Source organism: Dipodomys ordii, unplaced genomic scaffold (genome assembly GCF_000151885.1).
Source record: "Dipodomys ordii isolate 6190 unplaced genomic scaffold, Dord_2.0 Scaffold14, whole genome shotgun sequence".
NCBI lineage: Eukaryota > Metazoa > Chordata > Mammalia > Rodentia > Heteromyidae > Dipodomys > Dipodomys ordii.
In genome coordinates this window covers 1,199,872-1,222,201 of record NW_012267230.1, presented here as the reverse complement: position 1 = coordinate 1,222,201, position 22,330 = coordinate 1,199,872, and the positions used below count along the sequence as shown (strand labels likewise).

The 22,330-nt window shown below is 47.7% G+C and overlaps 1 protein-coding gene across 1 annotated transcript in view; it reads right to left on the bottom strand.

Moving 5' to 3' along the window:
* The window catches only part of Otoa (otoancorin), a 59,602-nt gene that overhangs the window by 8,400 nt on the left and 28,872 nt on the right, over positions 1–22,330 (bottom strand). The window contains exons 16-24 of the mRNA XM_013011160.1: positions 18,195–18,253; positions 17,954–18,071; positions 14,093–14,166; positions 13,099–13,234; positions 12,309–12,499; positions 10,399–10,492; positions 9,981–10,107; positions 6,669–6,856; positions 4,648–4,803 (exon numbers count right to left, since the gene is read on the bottom strand). Coding sequence (XP_012866614.1) covers positions 4,648–4,803; positions 6,669–6,856; positions 9,981–10,107; positions 10,399–10,492; positions 12,309–12,499; positions 13,099–13,234; positions 14,093–14,166; positions 17,954–18,071; positions 18,195–18,253 — 1,143 coding nt within the window. The remainder of the gene's footprint in view (positions 1–4,647; positions 4,804–6,668; positions 6,857–9,980; positions 10,108–10,398; positions 10,493–12,308; positions 12,500–13,098; positions 13,235–14,092; positions 14,167–17,953; positions 18,072–18,194; positions 18,254–22,330) is intronic.

Genomic DNA, 22,330 nt, shown 5'->3' with positions numbered 1-22,330 from the left:
GTTCATGAGACTCATCTACAATTAACCAGCAAAAAACAAAAAAGTCAGAAGAGAAGATGTAGTAGAGTGCTAGATGGGAGGGAGGGAGGGATAAATCTCACTGCCATCCCTTGGAAATTAAAACGGGTTCAAAAGGGAAAGCAATTCTCTAGTTTGCAAGTTGGACGTGGCAAAGAAAGGAAGAGAACGAAAGAAGGAAGGGAGGAAGGGAGGGAGGAAGGGAAAGAAAGGAAGAGAAGGAAGGAAGGAAGAAAGAAAAGAAGAGAGAGAGGGAGGGAGGGAAGGCAGGGAGGGGGAAAGGAAGGAAGGAAAGAAAGAGAGAGAGAGAGAAGGGGAAGGGAAAAGGATGAGGAAGGAAGACAAGGGAGAGAAGGAAAGGGAAAGGGAAAAGAAAAAACCAGGCTGGGCACCAGTGCTGACACCTGTAATCCTAGCTACTCAGGAGGCTGAGATCTGAGGATCATGGTTCAAAACCAGCCCAGGCAGGAAAGTGAGATTCTTATCTCCAATTAAGGACCTGAAAACCGGAAATGGTACTGTGACTCAAGTGGTAGAGAGCTCTCCTTGAGCTGAAGAGCTAAGAGACAGCACCCAGACCCAGAGTTCAAGCCCCACAACTGAACAAGAAAAGAAAACCGAACTGTGGGACCTCCGAGCCTGTACTCAGCCAGTGAGCAAGACTGGCTACGGAGAGAAGATGGAGATTCAAGTTGTCTTATTCAGTCACTAGTGGACTCATAGTAATTTGTGTTTCCCATATTAGAAGGCATGCCCATCTAAAAACGAAAGTGCAGAATTACAACTCAAATCAAATAACTTTGAAGATGGGGTATTAAATTGTTCTTGCCATTAGAACCCAGCAAATGAACTACTCAGACTGCAAAGTGATAAGTCAAAACGTAGCTCCCGGAATGGCTGCACCAGTGTATACGTAATGATTCCCAGACAATTAATACCAACGCTTTTAGGCAATATTAACCACTGAAAAATGAGTAGCTGAAAGATTTCAATCTCTCTGTTCATCTCTCGAGATTCTGGAATAGTTTCCCCCCACACACACACCCTTATATTGGTTTTTAAGCTGAACTATTTGTTAATATAGTTCCTCCAGGTCTGACTATTAATCTGAAATCCTGCATTTAAAGGTTTGATTGGGAGCTGAAGTTGAGAAGCTGACTGCAAATGATATATGCAAATGTTAGGTTTTCATATCCTCTCCAACATATTGATAAATCTCACTGCCATCCCTTGGAAATTAAAATGGGTGCAAAAGGGAAAGCGATTCTCTAGTTTGCAAGTTGGATGTGGGGTTTTTTTTTTCCTGTTTCTTCGAGACTGCAAATGGAATCGTTTTAATATATACACCAGAAGTATGATGCAGTACTTTGCAAACTAGTCAAAACTAGTTTCAGAGTCACAGAACCACGAGATTATACAGTGTGTCTGAGTGCAGGAACATCTGTGTGCTGCGTTTAATTCTCTCATCTTGTAAGAAAGTAACCCAGCTTGGTACCAGTGACTCATGCCACTATCACTTGAAAATGGAAACAGTAACTTGAGGGGATGGGTGAGGTTGGAAGAGATGGTGGGGAACAATGGAAGGGGTGATACTGGTCTAGAGGTATTGCACACATAACCCAGCTTAGGGAATTGAAGCTTCTTTGTACAACTACTTATTAATTTTTACAATGCAAAAAAAGACTCCATCAGAAATTCAAAAAATGCATTGTACTCATTAACTGAAATGTTGACTTGCTCAGCCATAGATCAAATGTGTAGCAAGTACAAGGCCCTAAGTTCAAATTCCAGTACCTCAAAATTCAGTAATTAAGTAAAAAAAAAGGATGAAGAAAATATATATAGAAGCCTAGTACCAAAAGTGACCTCAGGGCCCAGAGTTAGTGTAATCCTAGCTATAATCCTAGCTACTCAGAAGGCTGAGATCTGAGGATCACTGTTCAAAGCCAGCCCAGGCAGGAAAGTCCATGAGACGCTTACTTCCAATTCACCAGCAAAAAGTCCAGAAGTAGAGATGTGGCTTAAGTGGTAGAGCACTGGACTTCAGCAAAAGAAGTTCGAGGAAGCTGGGTGCCAGTGGCTCATAACTGTAATCCTAGCTACTCAGGAGGCTGAGATCTGAGGATCACGGTTCAAAGCTAGCCTGGGCAGGAAAGTCCGTGAGACTCTTATCTCCGGAAGTGGTGCTATGGCTCAAGTGGTAGAGCGCTCACCTTGAGCTGAAGAGCTGAGGGGACAGTGCCCAAGACCAGAGTTCAAGCCCCACGACCAACAACAACAACAAAAAAATGTTTGGGGATGATGCAATGGTCCTGAGTTCAAGTGCCAAGAATGGTAAAAAAAAAAAAAAAGAAAAAGAAAATGGACTAAACACAACACACATCTCTCCCAATAAAAGCAGCTAGAATTCAGGGGGAACTTCCCTAGCCCATGAAGAATTAATGGCCATTGGATTGTGGCCATTAATTAATTAATAGCCACCATCATGGGTTATAGCCCCCTTAAACAACTAAAAAACTGAACAAAACACATGAAGTAACTGTATCGAATACTGGACCACAGGATGCATCCTGTACTAACCTTGAAAGGACAAAACAGGAGGTGAACCCTAAAAATGTCCTTGCTTACTGCCAAGAGTCTCATCCCAGGTCACAGAGGGAGAGAGAGACCAGGACAAACCCGGGGTCCAGGCAAAGGAAGACACGAGATCCAAAAGCAAAATTTCACCACACACAAACATAGTAAAGCATTCTTCCTCACCGCCCACCCCAACACTTCCCAATCGACGAGAGTTCCACTGACCCTCTAAGATCAGCATGCTTACGCATTAATATATTCAATAAATATTTATTACATGATAAAACATGCATGTCTAACCATATATTTTTAACGAAAAATATGTGCTAGTCATCTTTTATAGATACAATTTCTGTGTTCGGGCTCTACTCTAAATCAGCATAAATATCACCAGTAGCACCCCAAGAAATAAAATCAAACCCTTTAAAATGTTGTCTTTCCAGCTGGGCACTGGTGGCTCATGCCTATAATCCTAGCTTCTCCAGGAGGCTGAGATTTGAGCATTGCAGTTCAAAGCCAGCCCAGGCAGGGAAGTCCATGAGACTCTTAGCTCCAATTAACCACCAGAAAAACAGAAGTGGCGCTATGACTTAAGTGGTAGAGCACTAGCAAAAGAGCTCAGGGACAGTGCCCAGGTCGCTAGCTCAAGCCCCACAACCAAAGGGTGTTGGGGGGTGGAGGTGGAGAACATCTTTCCGTAAAAGCAGACTCAGAGAAATGCCCAACGACATTTTTCTATAAATAATTATGAGAGAGAGGTCTAAATTCAGAGGCCAGAGGACCATCATTTGTGAGGCAAAGAGCTAGAGAGAAGGAAATTATACAGAGAAAATTCAGAAATTAGACTGTACTTGTGTTCCAAGTCCTAATTTACACTAGTAAGAAGTGAAATTGTAGACAACCAATGGGCAAGTACAGACAGGAAAGTGGGCAGGAGGGGAGGGATCAACAAGAGGGAAGGGAGGAGAGAAAAAGAGGCAGGGAGTGGGGTAAACTTGTTCTAAGTACAATATATACATGCATGCGGTGTCATACTGAAACCTAGTATAAAAAGTGAGAAGGGGGGCTGGGAAGGTGGCTCAGTGGTAGAGCGCTTGCCTTGCATGCCTGAGGCCCTGAGTTCGATTCCTCAGCACCACATAAGCAAAAAGAAAAAAGCCGGAAGTGGCGCTGTGGCTCAAGTGGTAGAGCGCTAGCCTTGAGCTGAAGAGCTGAGGGACAGTGCCCAGGCCCAGAGTTCAGGCCCCACAACTGGACCCCCCCCAAAAAAAGTGAGCAGGCAGCCAGGTGCTAATGGCTCACACCTGTACCCTAACTTCTCAGGAGATCTGAGGATCATGGCTCAAAGCCAACCCAGGAAGGAAAGTCCACAAGATTGTTATTTTCAACTAACCCCGAAAAAAGCCAGAAGTGGAGATGTGGCTCAAGCAGTAGAACACTAGCTTTGAACAAGGACAGCACCCAGGCTGCATTCAAGCCCAGGACAGGGGGCTGGGAAGGTGGCTCAGTGGTAGAGTGCTTGCCTTGCATGCCTGAGGCCCTAGGTTCGATTCCTCAGCACCACATAAGCAAAAAGAAAAAAGCCAGAAGTGGCGCTGTGGCTCAAGTGGTAGAGTGCTAGCCTTGAGCTGAAGAGTTGAGGGACAGAAAGAGCTCAAAAAAGAGCTCAAATATTTCCTTTCATACAGTGTCTCTTTTTTTCTTTTCCTTTTCTTCCTCTCTCCCTCCCTCCCTCCTTCCTTCCTTCCTTCCTTTTCTTTCTTCCTTTCTTCCTTTTTCTTTTTGAGCTTGAAAATAGTTGAAAGTAGACCAGAACAAAGACCAATTGAAGGAATTTAACTAAGTCCAAGCACTCAGCAATGTGAAAGTTAGTCGAAATTACAATGCTTCGCAACAAAAACAAGTGACTGAACTAGAAGAAAAATCAGTCCTGAGAATCAGACTCAAAGGTGGCAGCACTAATGAGATGTGAGCAGCTATGAGCAATATTACAGATCTCAAGGACAGACTAAGAGAGAAAGAGGACGCCATGCCCCAGGGACATCCACCCACCTGCCCTGGTGTCCACTCGGTCTGCTGGCCCAGGGAGGCCACCGTATCTATGGAGCTCAGGTCCAGCTGCTCCAGCTCACTCTCGTTGAGAGCCAGCGCAGTTCGCCCCAGGGCAACGATGTGGTACTCTCTCCAGTGCGCAGGTGCATCCCAGACCTGTACGTGGGAGGAAGTAGCTCAGACATTAGTGCTAGCATTTGCTAGTATCTCTCTGTGTGGCGCTGAGGGTTAAGTAGTACAACACTGGCCTTAAGCAAAAAGCTCAGGAACTAGCACCTAGGCCCTGAGTTCAAGCACCAGGACAGGCATACACACACACACACACACACACACACACACACACACACACACAAAGGGGCCTTTGGAAGTCATGAAGACTCACAAGAATGTGGGAATACTACAAGGAAATAGCATAGATGAGAAATGTCATGTATGAGAAACTCTCATCCTATGTTCAGAATCCACCTGTGCCTTAAAAGTGGATGTCCAGATTCCAGAACCAAGAGACATTTCTGCTCTAGCTGGGCACCATGACTAATGCCTGTAATCCCTCCTCTTCAGGAGACTGAGATCCAAGGATCTTAGTTAAAAGTCAGCTGAAGCAGTAAAGTCTGTGAAACTCCCTTCTCTAATTAACCACCAAAAGCTGTAAATGAAGCTGTGGCTCAAGTGGTAGAGGGCCGACCTTGAGTGACAAACCTAAGCAACAGTACCCAGGTCCTAATTTCCAGCACACAAGAAAACAAATTCTGTTCTAACTTATCCAGTGTGAGACATTTTCTTATAGTGGCCTGAAGAAGTTCATAAAACAAACATAGAATGAATCATTCATATATGTGTGTAGATGTATATTTCATATATATGTGTGTGTGTATATATATATATGTGTGTGTGTGTGTGTGTGTGTGTGTGTGTGTGTGAAAAGGATGAATATTTGTTTTCTCCAAAGAAAAGACATGAACAGGAAATTCAAGAAAGAAATAAACATGTAGAAAAAAGGTTCACTGGCAGTCAAAAAGAAATGGACATTAAAAACAATTAAAGAACCAGGCATCAGTGGCTCATGCCTGTAATCCTAGCTTCTCAAGAGGATGAGATCTGGGCTGGGAAGGTGGCTTAGTGGTAGAGTGCTTGCCTTGCATGCATGAGACTCTGGGTTCGATTCCTCAGCACCACATAAGCAGAAAAAGCAGGAAGTGGAGCTGTGGCTCAAGTGGCAGAGCGCTAGCCTTGAGCTGAAGAGCTGAGGGACAGCGCCCAGGCCCAGAGTTCAGGTCCACGACCAACAACAAAAACAAAAAAAAGGATGAGATCTGAGGATCATAGTTCAAAGCCAGCCCAGGCAAGAATTAAAGACATTTATCTCCAATTAACCACCAAACAGCCAGAAGTGGAGCTGTGTAGCTAAAATGGTCAAGCACTAGCTTTGAGAGAGAGGGGGAAAAAAGCACAAAAAGAAAAAACAATTCAAGAGACCATGTTGGCTCTAGTATTAACAATAGGTGAAAAACAATGATCCACTTCTGGCTTTAATTTATTTTTTAAGTAGTTTATTGGAGATAAGCATCTCACAAACTTTCCTGCCCAGACTGGCTTTAAACCACCATCCTCAAATCTCGGCCTCCTCAGCTAGAATGCTCATATATGCCATTGGGAAGGGTACCCTCATTTGTTGATGATATAATTTGGTACATGTCTTTGAAATGGTAACTCGGATATATTTATCAAAAGCTTTATAAATATCTATTATCTTACACCCAGAAATTCTATTTCCAAGATTTGTGTGTGTGTGTGTGTGCACATGTGCACTAGTATTAAGGCTTGAACTCATGGCTTCACACTCTTCCTTGGCTTTCTTGCTAAAGGCTGGCACACCATCACTCGAGCCACAGGCAGGGAAATTTCCACACGGTAACAAGGTACACATTTCTCCCCAGGGTCCACACACGGAAATGAGGAGTTCGCAGGGATACCGGGCATTTGTTCTTCTGTTGGATTCTTCTCTGAGGAATGAACCTCACCTGAATGGCCTTCTCCTTCAGAGCCATCAGCTGGGGGTGGCTGAAACCCCGGATGGTCCCCAGCAGCTCTACGTTCTTAAGGAACGTGTCCTCATCCATGCAGAGCAGGTCCTCCGCCTTCCAGCAGGCGTTGGCTTCAGCCAATCTGAAGATGGCATCGGAGGAGGGAGCAGCATCTCCATGGCATCCTGAGGCGTGGGAGATACAGGGAAGGGGTGGGGCGGAGCAAGGAGGATGTAAGGAGATGCCATTATTCTCTACTGAGTAATATTCTTCCCCTCTCAGATCGGACTGAGGAATCAAGGTCCAGCTTGAATTCCACTTCAGCCATTTTCATTTCCGGGTAACAAAATTATGAAGGGGCCAATAGTTTGTACAGCCTGGGACACAAAGATGGAGCTTCCCCTGGGCAAGAAGCGCTGGTGGTGATCAGCAGGGTCAGCCTCAGATCCAAAGCTAGTGCATCGCTTTCTGCTTCCATTTCCTCGCTTGTGAAATGAAGACCAAATCACCTTGCTGGATGGCTGTGATAAAAAGCACTTACACAGGGGCTGGGAAGGTGGCTCAGTGGTAGAGCGCTTGCCTTGCATGCATGAGGCCCTGGGTTCGATTCCTCAGCACCACATAAGCAGAAGAAAGCTGGAAGTGGCGCTATGGCTCAAGTGGTAGAGCGCTAGCCTTGAGCTGAAGAGCTGAGGGACAGCGCCCAGGCCCGGAGTTCAGGCCCCATGACCACAAAAAGAAAAAAAAATAAAACAAAGCACTTACACAGGCTAGGCCAACAGTAAGCACTTAATAAATAAATGTGAACCATTGTTATTTATGGTGTCTGCTTAGCCCTCCACACATCTGAATTTCCAACCCAGAATTCGGACTTCCAGGAGCTGGTGACTCATACCCGTCATCCTAACTACTCAGGAGGCTGAGATCTGAGGATCGCAGTTCAAGGCCAACCCAGGCAGACAAATCTGAGAGACTCTTATGTGCAATGAACCAGCAAAATAAAAAAAGCCAGAAGTGAGAAGTGGTAAGAGAGTGCCAGCCAGTGTCAGGTACGGGGTTCAAGTCCCAGTCTTAGCCCCCAAAAAAATTTTAAGAAAGAAAAAAGAGGAACTGAGAAACTCATGGTGCCTGGCTCATGGGAGAGCAATGGAGGACAGCCAGTACACACAGAGCAACGTCACCCAAGGGAGACACAGCCAGACTGGGACTCTTTGCTCAATGTCCCATGTCAAAGCGGGGTGGGGGGGGTCTCTATCACCACCACAGCACTGGCCTGGTCTTGTGTCCCCTCTAAGCACACGGGCCTCTCATTCCTGTCCTGCTTGTACCCCTGGTGTCTGCCAGCCCTCGCCTGGAAGGCCATGACTGCAAATACCCACAAGGCTAGCTCCCACAATTCCTTGGGTCTTCACATTGTTTTTGTTATTGTTGTTTTGTGCCAGTCCTGGGGCTTGAATTCAGGGCCTGGGCACTGTCCCTGAGCTTCTTTTGTTCAAGCCTAGCCCTCTACCACTTGAGCCACAGCTCCACTTTTTGCTGGTTAATTGCAGATAATAGTCTCAAGGACTTTCCTGCCCAGGCTGGATTCAAACCATGATCCTCAGATCTTGGCCTCCTGAATAGCCAGGATTACAGTCAAGAATACCCAGCACCGGGTAGTCTTCCCCGCTCTCAGTAAGGTAGACTTTATTCATGATTTTCCTTCCTGTCAAGCAGCACCCCCCCCCCAGCACCCACTCCTTCCCTGCTTCACTGTCTTTCTTGGCTTTTATCACCATGAGATACACATAGGTCTCCCCATGTGGAGTGAAATCAGCTCTGGAGAATGTGGACACCTTCTCTTTCATTCATATAGAACATGTGCAATAAACATGGGGGCGGGGCTTAGGAATGTGGCTTAGTAGTAGAGCGCTTGCCTAGCATGCATGAAGCCCTGGGTTCATTTCCTCAGTACCACATACACAGAAAAAGCTGGAAGTGGCACTGTGGCTTAAGTGGTAGAGTGCTAGCTTTGAGCAAAAGAAGTTCAGGGACAGTGCCCAGCCTCTGAACTCAAGCCCCAGGACTGGCAAAAAAAGAAAGAAATCATGACCAGGGGCTGGGAATGTGGCTTGGTGAAGAGTGCTTGCCTAGCATGCGTGAAGCCTGGGTTCAATTCCCCAGTACCATATAAACAAAATAATAATAGTAATAAATTAATAAATATGTGTGGGATGAACAATGTAGCAGGCAAGCTATGACTATGAACTACCATTATAATTTTTTGTTGTTGTTCGGTCCTGGGGGCTTGAACTCTGGGCTTGGGCGCTGTCCCTGTGCTCTTCAGCTCAAGGCAAGTGCTCTACTGCTTGATCCACAGCACCACTTCCGGTTTTCTAGTGGTTTATCAGAGGTAAGAGTCTCACAGACTTTCCTGCCCGGGCTGGCTTTGAACCGAGATCTTCAGATCTCAACCTCCTGAGTAGCTTGGATTACAGGCATGAGCTACCGGTGCCCGGCCTATAATTTGTATTGGTTCTAATTAAATTTGTTTCCTCGGGCCTGGAACAAGTGTGCACTTCGTAGATGAACGGGAAGGGCAGTAAAAAATATCAGACACTTTCTGAGCATTTTCCAGCCTCCTGATGTGAATCCACTCATCCTTTCAATAACCCACAGCTTCTGTTAGGTTCTGTTCTGTTCCATTTTTCTAGAGGAGAAAAAGGAGGCACAGAGAGGTACAAGAGCTTCCTCGAAGTCACACAGCCAGGAAGGGGCAGACTGGCTTCAAATCCAGCCAGCCGATCCCCCTCGCCTGCCATATTGAGCTGCTACATCATGCTGGACCTCTAAGCCAATGCTCCTGAAATGTTTGCTATGCGCATTCACTTATTAAACAGACTGACACTGACCCCAAATCCCTTTATAGAAAGGTCATCCACTGGCCTGTGGCTTTCACCATTCTATTGCTTTTCCTTCCGTCAGAAAGTAAGACAGGGGCCGGGCGCTGGTGGCTCACGCCTGTCATCCTAGCTACTCAGGAGGCTGAGATCTGAGGATCGCGGTTCAAAACCAGCCCGGGCAGGAGAGACCGTGAGACTCTTATCTCCAATAAACCACCAAAAACCGAAGTGGCACTGTAGCTCAAGTAGTAGAGCGCTCACCTTGAGCTGAAGAGCTGAGGGACAGCGCCCAAGCCCAGAGTTCAAGCCCCACCACCGACCAAAAAAAAAAAAAGAAAGAAAGAAAGTAAGACAGGGTTCTTACTAGCAGAGACTCAGCCCCAAATCTTGCCCCTTGACATGGGATGGGAAACCCAGAAACTCTCACCAGACACTGGGTCCAAACTGGGGGTCCTCTTGCTACTATTCCGGACAGATTCAAAGACAGCCCAGAGCAATGCAGGAGGCAGTGTCCCCGCCATTGTGGATGCGGTTTGCTGCAGTATATCAGGAAACTGTGTGGGTAAGAAGAACAAGTCAAAGCTGGGCACCAATGGCTCACACCTGTCATCCTAGCTACTCAGGAGGCTGAGATCTGAGGATCACAGTTGAAAGCCAGCTGGAGCAGGGACATCTATGACAATCTTCTCTCCAATTAATTACCAAAAATGCACGAAGAACAGCTGTGGCTCAAGTGGTAGAGTGTTAGCCTTGAGCGAAATAGCTCGGGGACAGCGTCCAGGCCCTGAGTTCAAGCCCCAAGACTGGCACCAAAAGCAAAAAGAAAGAAAAGACAGAGTAGATACCTTTAAGGCAATGGAGTGTAATTCACTTCCTGAGAGAAGTGCCAGAAAGGGCCCCAGATCCTCTGTCATCTCGGCTGTCCAGTTCTCAGGGGGGCTAAGGAAAGATCATCAACAGTGAAGTGAAAAAGTACGCAGTGAGCCGGGCGCTGGTGGCTCACGCCTGTAATCTTAGCTACTCAGGAGGCTGAGATCTGAGGATCACAGTTCAAAGCCAGCCCGGGCAGGAGAGACCGTGAGACTCCTATCTCCTATAAACCACCAAAAACCAGAAGTGGCGCTGTAGCTCAAGTGGTAGAGCACTCGCCTTGAGCTGAAGAGCTGAGGGACAGCGCCCAGGCCCAGAGTTCAAGCACCACGACCGACCAAAAAAAAAAAAAGTACGCAGTGGTGGGCACCATTGCCCACCCCCAGTCTTTTGTTTTCAAAAATTGCACAGGATAATGGCTGACCAGCAGTGCCACCCTGGGAAATCTGACAGTACTACCTTTGATTTTTCTGACTATCCCCCAATAAAGAGGAAATTGGAGGCCAATTCTTGTTATCACATGCAGACACGAAGGGCCACGCCCAGGAATGCCCAGCAGAGGGATGGGAGGAAGGTTCTCGAGAACATCATTTGAGAACCCAGATCTAGCCAGTCTCGAAGCCCACCCCTGGAGTTTCACATTGCATTCCACTCCCTCTGTTTTCAGTTGGAATGATCCAGTTTCTGCCACTTAGACCATATTGTTTCCTGTCTCCCTTCCTCAATAAAAGTACAGCTGGATCCTTTTTAAATTACCTCAACAGTCTATTCATACAGCAAGGAAAACAAAATTTCTCATGAATCTGATAGAATGGTACCGAACCAGAATTCATTGTTTTTAGACAATGAACATCTACTGTAGTTTACCACTCTCTTTTCTTCGTTTTTTTTTTGTTTTTTGTCAGTCATGGGGGGCTTGAACTCTGGGCCTGGGCGCTGTCCCTCAGCTCTTCAGTTCAAGGTAAGCGCTCTACCACTTGAAACACAGCACCACTTCCAGTTTTCTGGTGGTTAATTGGAGATAAGAGTCTCATGCACTTTCCTGCCTGGGCTGGCTTTGAACTGTGATCCTCAGAGCTCAGCCTCCTGGGTAGCTAGGATTACAGATGTGAGCCACTGGTGCTGGGCTAATCACCTCTATCTTAATGCCAATATAACTTCAGTTCTGGTGGTAAAGGTTATGCTCTGTACTTACCTGAGGGAGTGGTGCAGGGACAGAGGGGGAAACAACTGGCCACTTTTGAGCCAAATGCTGTTGGGCCTTTCTATAATCCCAGCTATTTGAGAGTTAGAGATTAAGAGGATTGTGGTTTAAGGTGTAAAGTTAATGTGACCCCATCTCAACCAATAAGCCAGGTGTGATGGTGCATGTCTGTCATCTCACCAAGAGTACAAGACCCTATCTTAAAAACAAACTAAAGGGGCTGGGACGGTGGCTCAGTGGTAGAGTGCTTGCCTTGCATGCATGAGGCCCTGGGTTCAATTCCTCAGCACCACATAAGCAGGGGAAAAAAAGCCAGAAGTGGCGCTGTGGCTCAAGTGGTAGAGCGCTAGCCTTGAGCTGAAGAGCTGAGGGACAGCACCCAGGCCCAGAGTTCAGGCCCCATGACCGGACCCAAAATAAATAAATAAAGTAAAGCAAAAAGAGCTGGAGGCTGTACAGTATGTTCACAAATAAAAAATAAATAAATAAAAAGAGCTGGAGGCATGGCTCAGGTGGTAGAGCATGAAGCTCTGAGTACAATTCCCAGTGCCCCCCTCCCATAAAAAGTGTCATATTTTACACTCTTTTCTGTCCCAAGGCATGTCAGTGGCCACCATGCTAGGCTGTGGACAGCCATGGCTGGCAGCGTGCCAGTCCCCAGAGCCCAGCCTGGCCCCTCACCCAGACTGTTCCAGGAGTCTGTGCCTCATGGCGGCCCTCTGCTCGGAGCTGAGGCTTGGGCAGCCTTGGAGGCTGTGGAGGGCAGAGGCCCAGGCCCGAGGGGAGATGTCTCTCTCAATGGCAGTCCCTGGCAAGTGACACAGCAGACCCCCCATGATGTCCACGGCGAACTCGTCGGCAACAGAGCCCCCCTGAAAGCAAAGAGGAGCTGGTGGGAGACTTTGGGGCCCAGGTCACAGAGCCAGCCCCAAACCCCCAAATCTCCCCAAGATTCACAGGCTCTGAATCACCACCATCCCTGCCAGGGATCACTGATTTTTTTGGGTTTGGGTTTGGATTTGGATTTGGGGTTTTTTTGTCCTGGTTTGTTTGGGTCCTGCATGCTGTCCTTGAGCTCTTCAGTTCAAGGCTGGTGCTCTACCACTTGAACCACAGCGCCACTTCCAGTTTTCTGGCAGTTTATTGGAGATGAGAGTCTCATGGACTTTCCTGCCTGGGCTGGCTTCGAACCATGAGCCTCAGATCTCAGCCTCCTGAGTAGCTGGGATGACAGATGTGAGCCACAGCGCCCGGCTGAGACATTGATTTCTGCCCCCAGAAGAGTGTGAAGAGCGCTAGCGTAGGCATCCCGCACTCGCTCCGGGGATGTGCAGGAGTTCAGCACTGCCTTGGGACCCACAAGTCCACCTTCTGCCCACCTCAGGGGGCTCAAGACCCCACCCAATGTCCCCAGGGCCCCGGGGATGGTCACAGATACCAGAGGGGAGGGCCGTGCATGTGCCGTCCTTACCAGACATTCCTGCACTTTCCTGAGGACCAAGCTCCTCTTGTGGGAATCCAAAACCAAGTGGTCCAGGCGGCTCTTCCCCAGGCTGACCAGGAAGGGCCCACAGCGCGAGGCGGGCACTGAAGCCAGGAAACGGGCCCTGGACACAGGGGGACGGGGAACAGGAGACCCCAGATCCCAGCCTATATCAGCACTGGGAGCTACAAACCCCCTACCCAACATGCTCCTCTCCTGTGACCTTCCCAGCATGCTCTTCCCCTGCAAACTCCCCAGCATGCTCTTCCCCTGCAAACTCCCCAGTATGCTTGTCTCCTACACACTTCCCAACATGCTCTTCTCCTGCAAATTTCTCAGCATGCTCCTCTCCTGCAAACTTCCCAGCATGCTTCTCTCCTGAGAACTCCCCAGCATGCTCCTCCCTGCAAACTCTCCAGCATGCTCTTCTCCCAGGGAAGAGAAATGAACTTCCTATCATGCTCCTCAAAAGTAACCACAGCCAAAAAGGCTGGAGGCACGACTTAGTGGTAGAGTACCAGCCTAGTAAGCATGAAGCACTGAATTTAAAACCTAGTACTGCTGTTTGGCTCATGCCTGTCATCCTAGCTACTCAGGAGGCTGAGATCTGAGGATCACAGTTCAAAGCCAGCTGGGACAGGAAAGTCTGTGAGTCTCTTATCTCCAATAAATCACTAGAAAACTGGAAGTGGCATTGTGGCTCAAGGGATAATGCCCAAGCCCAGAGTTCAAGCCCCACAACCGACCAAAAAAAAAAAAAAAAGCCTAGGGACAGCACCCAAGACCTGAGTTCAAGGCCCAGTACAGGAACAAAAGTAAAAGAAAAGAAAAAGCTCTAATGTGGAGGGCGGGGCTTAGCTGGCCTCTGATTCCCCTTGACCCAGGGATATGAGAGAGCAAGAGAGAATCGCATTGGCTCCCATGGTCTCCACCCCCTACCCTCCTCTCTGCTGGGCCAGCAAGGGTCCAGATGTTCACTTACGGGAGCGTGGCCAAGAGAAAAGGTGGCATAGATGACCTGGAAACTTCCCAGTATTTCCACGCCAAACAGTTAACCTGCAAAGTTAATATGCTAGCAAGTGAGTCCAAGCTGAAGGAGAGCAGAAACAGTTTCCTGTGCACCAGGCCCTGTTCTGAAGACTTCATGAATATGCTTGCTCACCTAACAGAGCACCCTAGGCACTGCTACTCTGCAGCAGTTTACAGATGAGGAAACTGAAGCAAACTAGAGAGATGAGCGCTCACAAACAACTAAGTGTGGAGTCATCATCCCAACTTAGTTTATAATGGCAAATTAAGTGGCATATAACCACATTGTTATAAATTACAGTACATGCACACAATAGACTCCTGTTGCAAACACTTTGTCTCAGCAAGACAGAATTACATTTATTAACTTTATGTGACATCTATGTATATATAGACACCTACCTACATATATACATGCATACATATATACATAGATGGACACCGGTTGCTCACTCCTGTAATCCTAGCTATTCAGAAGCTGAGATCTGAGGACCTAATTTCAAAGCCAGCCTGAGCAGGAAAAGTCTTTTATTTCCAATTAATCACAAAAAGCCAAAAGTTAGCTGGGTGCCAGCGGCTCACGTCTGTAATATTAGCTACTCAGGAGGCTGAGATCTGAGGATCACCATTCAAAGCCAGCCCATGTAGGAAAGTCCCCATGAGACTCTTATTTCCAGTTAACCACTCAAAACCCAAAGTGGAGCTGTGGCTCAAAGTGGTAGAGTACTAGCCTGATCAGAAAAGCTCAGGGACAGCACCCAGAGTCTGAGTTCAAGCCCTACAACCAACATTCACACAAAAAGCCAGAAGTAGAGCTACGGCTTAATTAGTGGAGCACCAGCCTTGCACAAAAGAGCTCAGGGACCAGCACCCAGGCCCTAAGTTCAAACCCCAGTACCAAAAAGAAAAGAAAAAAAAAAGCTGGGAGCTGGTGGCTCATGCCTATAATCCTACCTACTTAGAAGACTGAGATCTGAGGATCATGGTTCAAGCCACACGACTGATTAGAAAAAAAAACAACTATAACTGTATAGATACATATACATATGTATCTGCATGTGTGTACCACCAGTGCCCTGGGCACTGTCCTTAGCTTTTCCACTCAAGGCTGGAGCTCTACCACCTGAACCACAGCACCACCTCTGACTTTCTGCTGGTTAATTGGAGATAACCAGACTTTCCTGATCAGATTGGCTTCGAACTGGGATCTTCAGATCTCAAGCCTCCTGGTATTACCAGGCATGAGCCACCAGCATCTGACTTTGGTTGCAGTTTTTATAATACAAGTGGATGTGTTTGGGATGCTATTAAAGAACTCTGAAGTCAATAGCCAACGGTTCCCTTTACCTCCCTGAGGAAGGAGGCTGCTCTCCCACAGCCCCCCTGACCTCTGAGCCCCTGAACTTGGTTCCATCGAACTGTCTTGTGGGATGGGAAGTGCAGCCCTGGCCTCCACCCACTAGGTGGCAGTAGCCCCCACCCTCACCCCAGTTGTGACCAGGTGTTTCCAGACCAGGCCAAAGGGCCCCTAGGAGACAAGACAGCACCCGGGTGAGTGAGGGCCAGCATGCTTGGGAAAACTCCGGGAATCTCCCTTTTCCATACTGTTTTATTTTATACAACACGGATGTACTTTCAGCAACTGTAAACAGTCCACACACGTTTTTCTCAGTCACTGGTATTTGGAATCTAGGAAGCACGATTGTAGCTGGAAGCCTTCTTCTACACCAGCCTGCTCTCCAGCCATTTTGCCCAGTGCTGGCTTTCCCGCCTCAGTGACTTTTAATTCAGTTCATGGTTCTCACTAGGGACTAAATTAGAAATGCAATGTTGTGGCCTGGGGATGTAGTTCTTGCTTAACTTGTCCAAGGCCTAGAGTCCATCTTAACAATGGAAAAGAAAGGAAAAAGGGATAGAGGGATGGAGGGACAGAGGGACAGAGGGAGAGAGAGTTATTAGGAGGAGGAGCAGGAGGAGGAAGGAGAAGGAACAGGAGGAGGAGGAAGGAAAGAAGAGGAGGAGGAGGAGGAAAAGGAAGAGGAGGAGAAGGAGGAGGGGGAGAAGGAGAAAGACAAAGAGGAAGAGGAAAGAAGAGGAGGACAATGATAATAAGAAAGAGAGGAGGGGAAAGGGATGGAGAGGAGGGAGGAAGAGAGGAAAGAAGGAAGGAAGAAAATATAGGGAGGGAGGAAGGGCGGAAAAGAGGGAGGGAGGGAAGGAGGGAGAGAAGAAGACTAGCCTAAATGTGGTATATCACATAGGCCAAAAAACTCATGTTCCAGGCTAGCCCTAAGGAAAACAGTGCCAGGCTGGATTTGAAAAAATCACTAAAGCAGGCCAGGCATAGTGGCTCATGTCTATAATTCTGGCTACTCGCCCTGGGAAGGCAAGCAGACTCCTCCCTCCTCTTGGCTAAGTCTCTGCCTAGTGTCTGCATTACCTAGGCAACTGGCATACCTGGAGGCATACCCCGTCCACTGAGGTCATATAACCAATGCAATGTAGCCACACCCTTCCCAGACACCTCCCCTTACCTGGTCTCACCTCCCTTTACCTGGGTCTGGTCTCTTTACCAGCCATGTAGAGTACCAACTTGGCCTGGGGCCAGCCTGTAGTTCCGGAATAAACCTATCCCTTGGCTGAATACCAGTGGTGTTCTCTAGGCTGCTGATTTAACACTCAGAAAGAAACCTTTTTCTGGGGGAGATGGGAAGGGATAGGAAGTAGAAACAAAGGAGGAGGCAACAATGCTTGATAAGAAATGTACTCATTATCTTGCCCATGGAATTGTAACTCCTCTGTACAGTATTTTTACAATAAAAAAAGAAACCTTTTTCTTAAGTAAAGGTTTGAGGTGTGGCTCAAGTGGTAAAGCATCTGCCTAGCAAGTTCAGGGCCCTGAGTTCAAATTCAAGGAGCAAAAAGAACAGGAGGAGGAAGAAAAGAAGGAGGAGGAGGCTATAGAGATAAAGGTATCTGGAGATTTAAAACTGGACCCAGGGCACCAGTGGCTCACGCCTGTCATCCTAGCTACTCAGGAGGTTGAGATCTGAGGATAGTGGTTCAAAGCCAGTCTAGGCAGGAAAGTCTGTGAAACCCTTATCTCCAGTTAAAAAAAAAAACTAGAAGTAGAGCTGTGGCTCAAGTGGTAGAGTACTAGCCTTGAGCAAAACAAGCTCTGGAACAGCACCCAAGTCCTGAGTTCAAGTCTCAAGAGGCTGTCAAAAAAAGAAAGAGAGGAAGGAAAGAAGGAAGGGAGGGAGGGAGGAAGGAAGGAAGGAAAGAAGGAAGGAAGGAAGGAAGGAAGAGAGGGAGGGAGGGAGGGAGGGAGGGTGGTGAGGGAGGGAGGAATGAAGGAAGGAGGGAGGGAGGGAGGGAGGGACGGAGGGAGGGAGGGAAGGAGAGAAAGAGAGACAGAGAAGGAGGAGCAAGGGAGGGAGGGAGAAAGAGACTAGAGAAAACCTGGCTCAATATTTGGCCCCAACGGGGCTGGGAAGGTGGCTCAGTGGTAGAGCGCTTGCCTTGCATGCCAGAGGCCCTGGGTTCGATTCCTCAGCACCACATAAGCAAAAAGAAAAAAGCCAGAAGTGGCACTGTGGCTCAAGTGGTAGAGCACTAGCCTTGAGCTGAAGAGCTGAGGGACAGCGCCCAGGCCCAGAGTTCAGGACCCACAACCGGACCCAAAAAAAAAAAAATATTTGGCCCCAAGTTATTGCTTAGAGGTTAATACTTCTGCCATCACGATCTTCACCTGCCCCCCATAAAGCAACCCCATGACCGGCAGGGAGAGGGAAGGGAAGCAGGAAAGTGGTACCTGGTTTGGTGAAAGCAATGAGAAACTGTTCTCAAAATGCTGGACGTGGGCCAGGAAGAAGTCTGTGCTCATGGCATCTATGTGTGAGCATGTCACCCCTTTGACAAGCTGCCCAATACTGCAAAACAAAGTGGGGGTCGGGAGGGAGGGAGAGAGGGAGAGGGGGACCAAGGAGCCCTCCAGGCTTTCCTAAAAGAGTCCAGAGAGCGCTTCAGCCTCAGGCTGGGTTTTGTTTTCCTACCTCAGGAGCTGCTCAGGCACGTCAGCAGTCTTCCACAGCTGCTCATACAGGAACAAGGCCTGGGAAGGAGAAAGAATGACAGATTTTTTTCCCCTCTGACATTTTTTGTGTGTGTGCCAGTCCTGGAGTTTGATTTGAACTCGGGACCTGGGTGCTGTCTCTGAGCTCTTTTGCCTAAGGCTGGCACTCTACCTACCACTTCTGAGCCCACTTCTGGCTTTTTGTGGTTCATTGGAGAGAAGAGTCTCACACATGTTTCTGCTTGGGTTGGCTTCCAACTGTGATCCTCCTATCTCAGCCTCCTGAGTAGCTAGGATGACAGACATGAGCCACTGTGCCTGGCCAGACATTTTATTAGCATCAACACAGGGGAATTTACTTTGGTATGTCCATATATGCAGAAAATGAATGTTGATCAGATTCACCTCCTTCATGACTCTCCCTCATCCTCATGTACAGCATATTCGATGCAGGCGGACCCCTCACTTACACTGCCCACCCTACTATAGCTCTCAGTGAGCTGCATTTTGCCAACTTCATTCACAGATGCAACAGACTTCCAAATGTTCACCCTCCCACAACCTCTTTGCCTCCTCCTCCTCCTCACTCCCCAATCTCCTCCAAGAGTCCCACAATTACCCTCACGTGTTTGCTAAAAATGGAGCTAGATCTACCCAGAATATCACAAATTAGAATACCCTAAAGACACTTGCACACCCATGTTCATTGCTGTACTAGTCACACTAGCCAAGCCATGGAGATTCCCCAGAATAGAAGAGTGGATTGTGAAAATGTGGTACGTACAGACAATGGATCATCTCTTAGAAAGCGTATTATGTTATTTGCAAGAAATGGATGGACCTGGAACAAATCATGTGAAGTGAAGAAGGCCAACCTCAGAGAGACAAATGGCACATGTTTTCTCTCATATTCAAAAGCTAAATCTAAAATACACCAAGATAGATGACAATACATTATACAGAAGTCTAGGCATCCATCCACACACCGTGAGACCAAAGGAGGGTACTCTCAGGAGAGGAACAGAAGGGTGCAATGCTTCTGTGCATCTGATCGTACAGAATAATACTTACTGAAAGGAACTCCAGGAAATTGAAACAAGAGGGCTTTTTTGTCTTTTTTTTGCTGTTTTTTTCCTTTTGTCTTTTTCTTTATTCATTTATATGTCTTTGGGAGCGTAAGAGGAGGCACAAAAATGGAAGGACAGAGGATAAACAAATGCAATGGTACTCATTAGTCACTAAGTTGAAAATGAGCTACATTACTTGTGGGAGGTGGGAGGGGGAATGGAGAGAAAGCAAGGGAAGGGGTGACGTTGTCCAAAATGTACTCATGACCTGACGTGTGTAACTGTAACCCCTTTGTATATCACCCTTATAATATCAATTTGTTAAAAATTCAAAAGTAGAGCTAGGATCGGACACCAGTGGCTCGCACTTTTGTAATCCTAGTGATCTGAGAATCTCAGTTCAAAGCTAGCCTGAGCAGAAAAATCCATGAGCCTCTTATCTCCAGTTAGTTACCAACAAAGTCAGCAGTGGAGCTATGGCTCAAGTGGTAAAGCACTAGCTTTGAGCGAAAAGGCTTGGGGATGGCACCCAGGCCCTGAGTTCCAACCCCAGGTTTGGCACACATGTGCGTGCACATGCGCACGCACACACACACACACACAATTTTACATATACCTAGAGATAGATATAAATGCTTCTGCATTATGATTGACAGTTGAGCAGAGCACTGCCCATTGAAACCAAGTAGATGCAGATCATCTGACTTCTTTTATCCCTGGGGAATCAGAGGCTGGGCTAGAACTGTACCATTCCTAAGTGGCTGAGGGGGGATTTGAACAAGGATCAGTGTAACTCCGGAGCTGTTACATTCCAGATGATTCTGTAGGCCTGCTGAGCACGTGGCAGGGCTCTGGTATTTCTTCCTGCATTTCATGAAGCTGCCGGCCGTCTCTCTGTAGCCCCTGCTGACCTGTCCACCTGCCAGTCCTGAGCCCACGGTGTCCTGATAGCTGAACAGATAGCTTGGACTGTCTGTCAGTACAGAAGCTTCTTTAGACCTACACTGGCTTAGGCCCTCCCTAGAGAACAGTCGAGAAAGATATGTGGGAGGCTTGGGACACATTTGTTTGAAGGAATGCCTTGTACAAAGTGCCTAACTTGCAGAGGCAATCAAGAATAACATTTGTCTCTTTTATAGACTCTGCAATCTGGAACATTATCCCCAAATAGACTAAATGATGAGCCAGCGTTGATGGTGGCTGTGATGCGATGGCTGTGGTCTTGAATAAAGGCCTGGGCCCAGGGATCAAGGGTGAAGGAATGTTCCAGACACTGCATGTGCAGCCCCACAAGACACAAGGTCAGGCTTGGGGAACCTCCTACATACTGGAAATAAAATCAGTGGTCATTGATTCATTTTCAACAAAAGGCATCTGACCCTGAATGAAAACTTACTAGGTGCAGAGCACCAGTGGTTCCAGCCTGTAATCCCAGCTACTCCAGAGTCAGAGATCTGAGGATCACAGTTTGAAACCAGCCCAGGCAGACAAAGCCAAGAGACTCATCTCCAGTTAATCAGCAAAAAGCCAGAAATGAAGGTATGGCTCAAGTGGTAAAGCACCAGCCTTGAAAGACTAAGCTAAGGGGCAATGCACAGGCATGCCCTGAGTTCAAGTTCCAGTACTAACACACCATAGAAAATAGAAGTTACTACATGCTTGCTTGTACAAGTTTGCTGACAGGGCGATCGCAAAGTTCATGCACCTGGAGAGTCCCTAGGCAAACAGGGTGGACAAACAGGACATCAGAAAGGTGCCAACTGACAGGAGGAAAGATGAACCACCATGAAAACAGAACTCAGGAAAGCACCTATCCAGAAAAGCCGGACTGCCACAAGAGAACAAGAGGGGGGGGGAGAGACAACCAAAGCCTGCTTCTAAAATCAACTAATCCCCAAGTGTGCATGCGTTAACAATTAGCCAATAGAAAAGAAGATTGGGCCGGGCGCCGGTGGCTCACGCCTGTAATCCTAGCTACTCAGGAGGCTGAGATCTGAGGATCCAGGTTCAAAGCCAGCCTGGGCAGGAAAGTCCGTGAGACTCTTATCTCCAATAAACCACCAGTAGTAGCTCAAGTGGTAGAGCGCTTGCCTTGAGCTGAAGAGCTGAGGGACAGCGCTCAGGCCCAGAGTTCAAGCCCCATGACTGACAAAAAAGAAAAAGAAAAGAAGACTGGGAAGATTGTCCCATAGCATCCAGCCAGTGAGGAACCAGAGGAGGGACTTGAGCATCCAGCCAATGAGGAACCAGAGGAGGGACTTGAGTATCCGGGAACACATGGATAGCTGTAAGCGCTCTGAGTGTGCCTGCCCATCAAACAGGGGATCTAAAAGGCCACCATTGAAGTCTTGTTCTCACGGTGCTTGGTGTCTCCGAGCCCGGTCCAGTGTGTGTGTCTCCTGCCATGGTCCTCCCCACAACTGCATCACTCAATGACTGGGACAGTCTATGTCAGGATGTGCTATACAAACTTAAATGATGGTTCCAGGTACCAGTAGCCCATGCCTATAATCCTAGCTACTCAGGAGACTGAGATCTGAGGATTACAGTTCAACACCAGCCCACGGCAGGAAAGCCTGTGACACTCTTTTATCTGATTAACCAACAACAACAGAAAAAGAAGCCAGAAGTAGAGCTGTGGCTCAAGTGGTGGAGCACTAGCCCTGGGGCAGGGAGGAGGGGGGGAGGGGGAGCTGAGAGAGAGCACCCAGGTCCTGAGTTCAAACCTGGCTTTTGCGTGCACATGCGCACACACACACACACACACAAGATTGCTCCAGTGATTGAATTTGATTGGTTGTTACACATCTATAGCTTGGGGTAACATCATCTAGCCTCATGAGATACCCCAAGTAAAACCCCCAAACTGACAGGGATACTACCTGCCTTGCTCATTTCTTTTTTTTGGGGGGGGGGTCCGGTCGTGGGCCTGAATTCTGGGCCTTGGGTGCTGTCCCTCAGCTCTTCAGGTCAAAGCTACTGCTCTACCACTTTAGTCACAGCCCCACTTCTGGCTTTTTTCTTTTTGCTTATGTGGTGCTGAGGAATC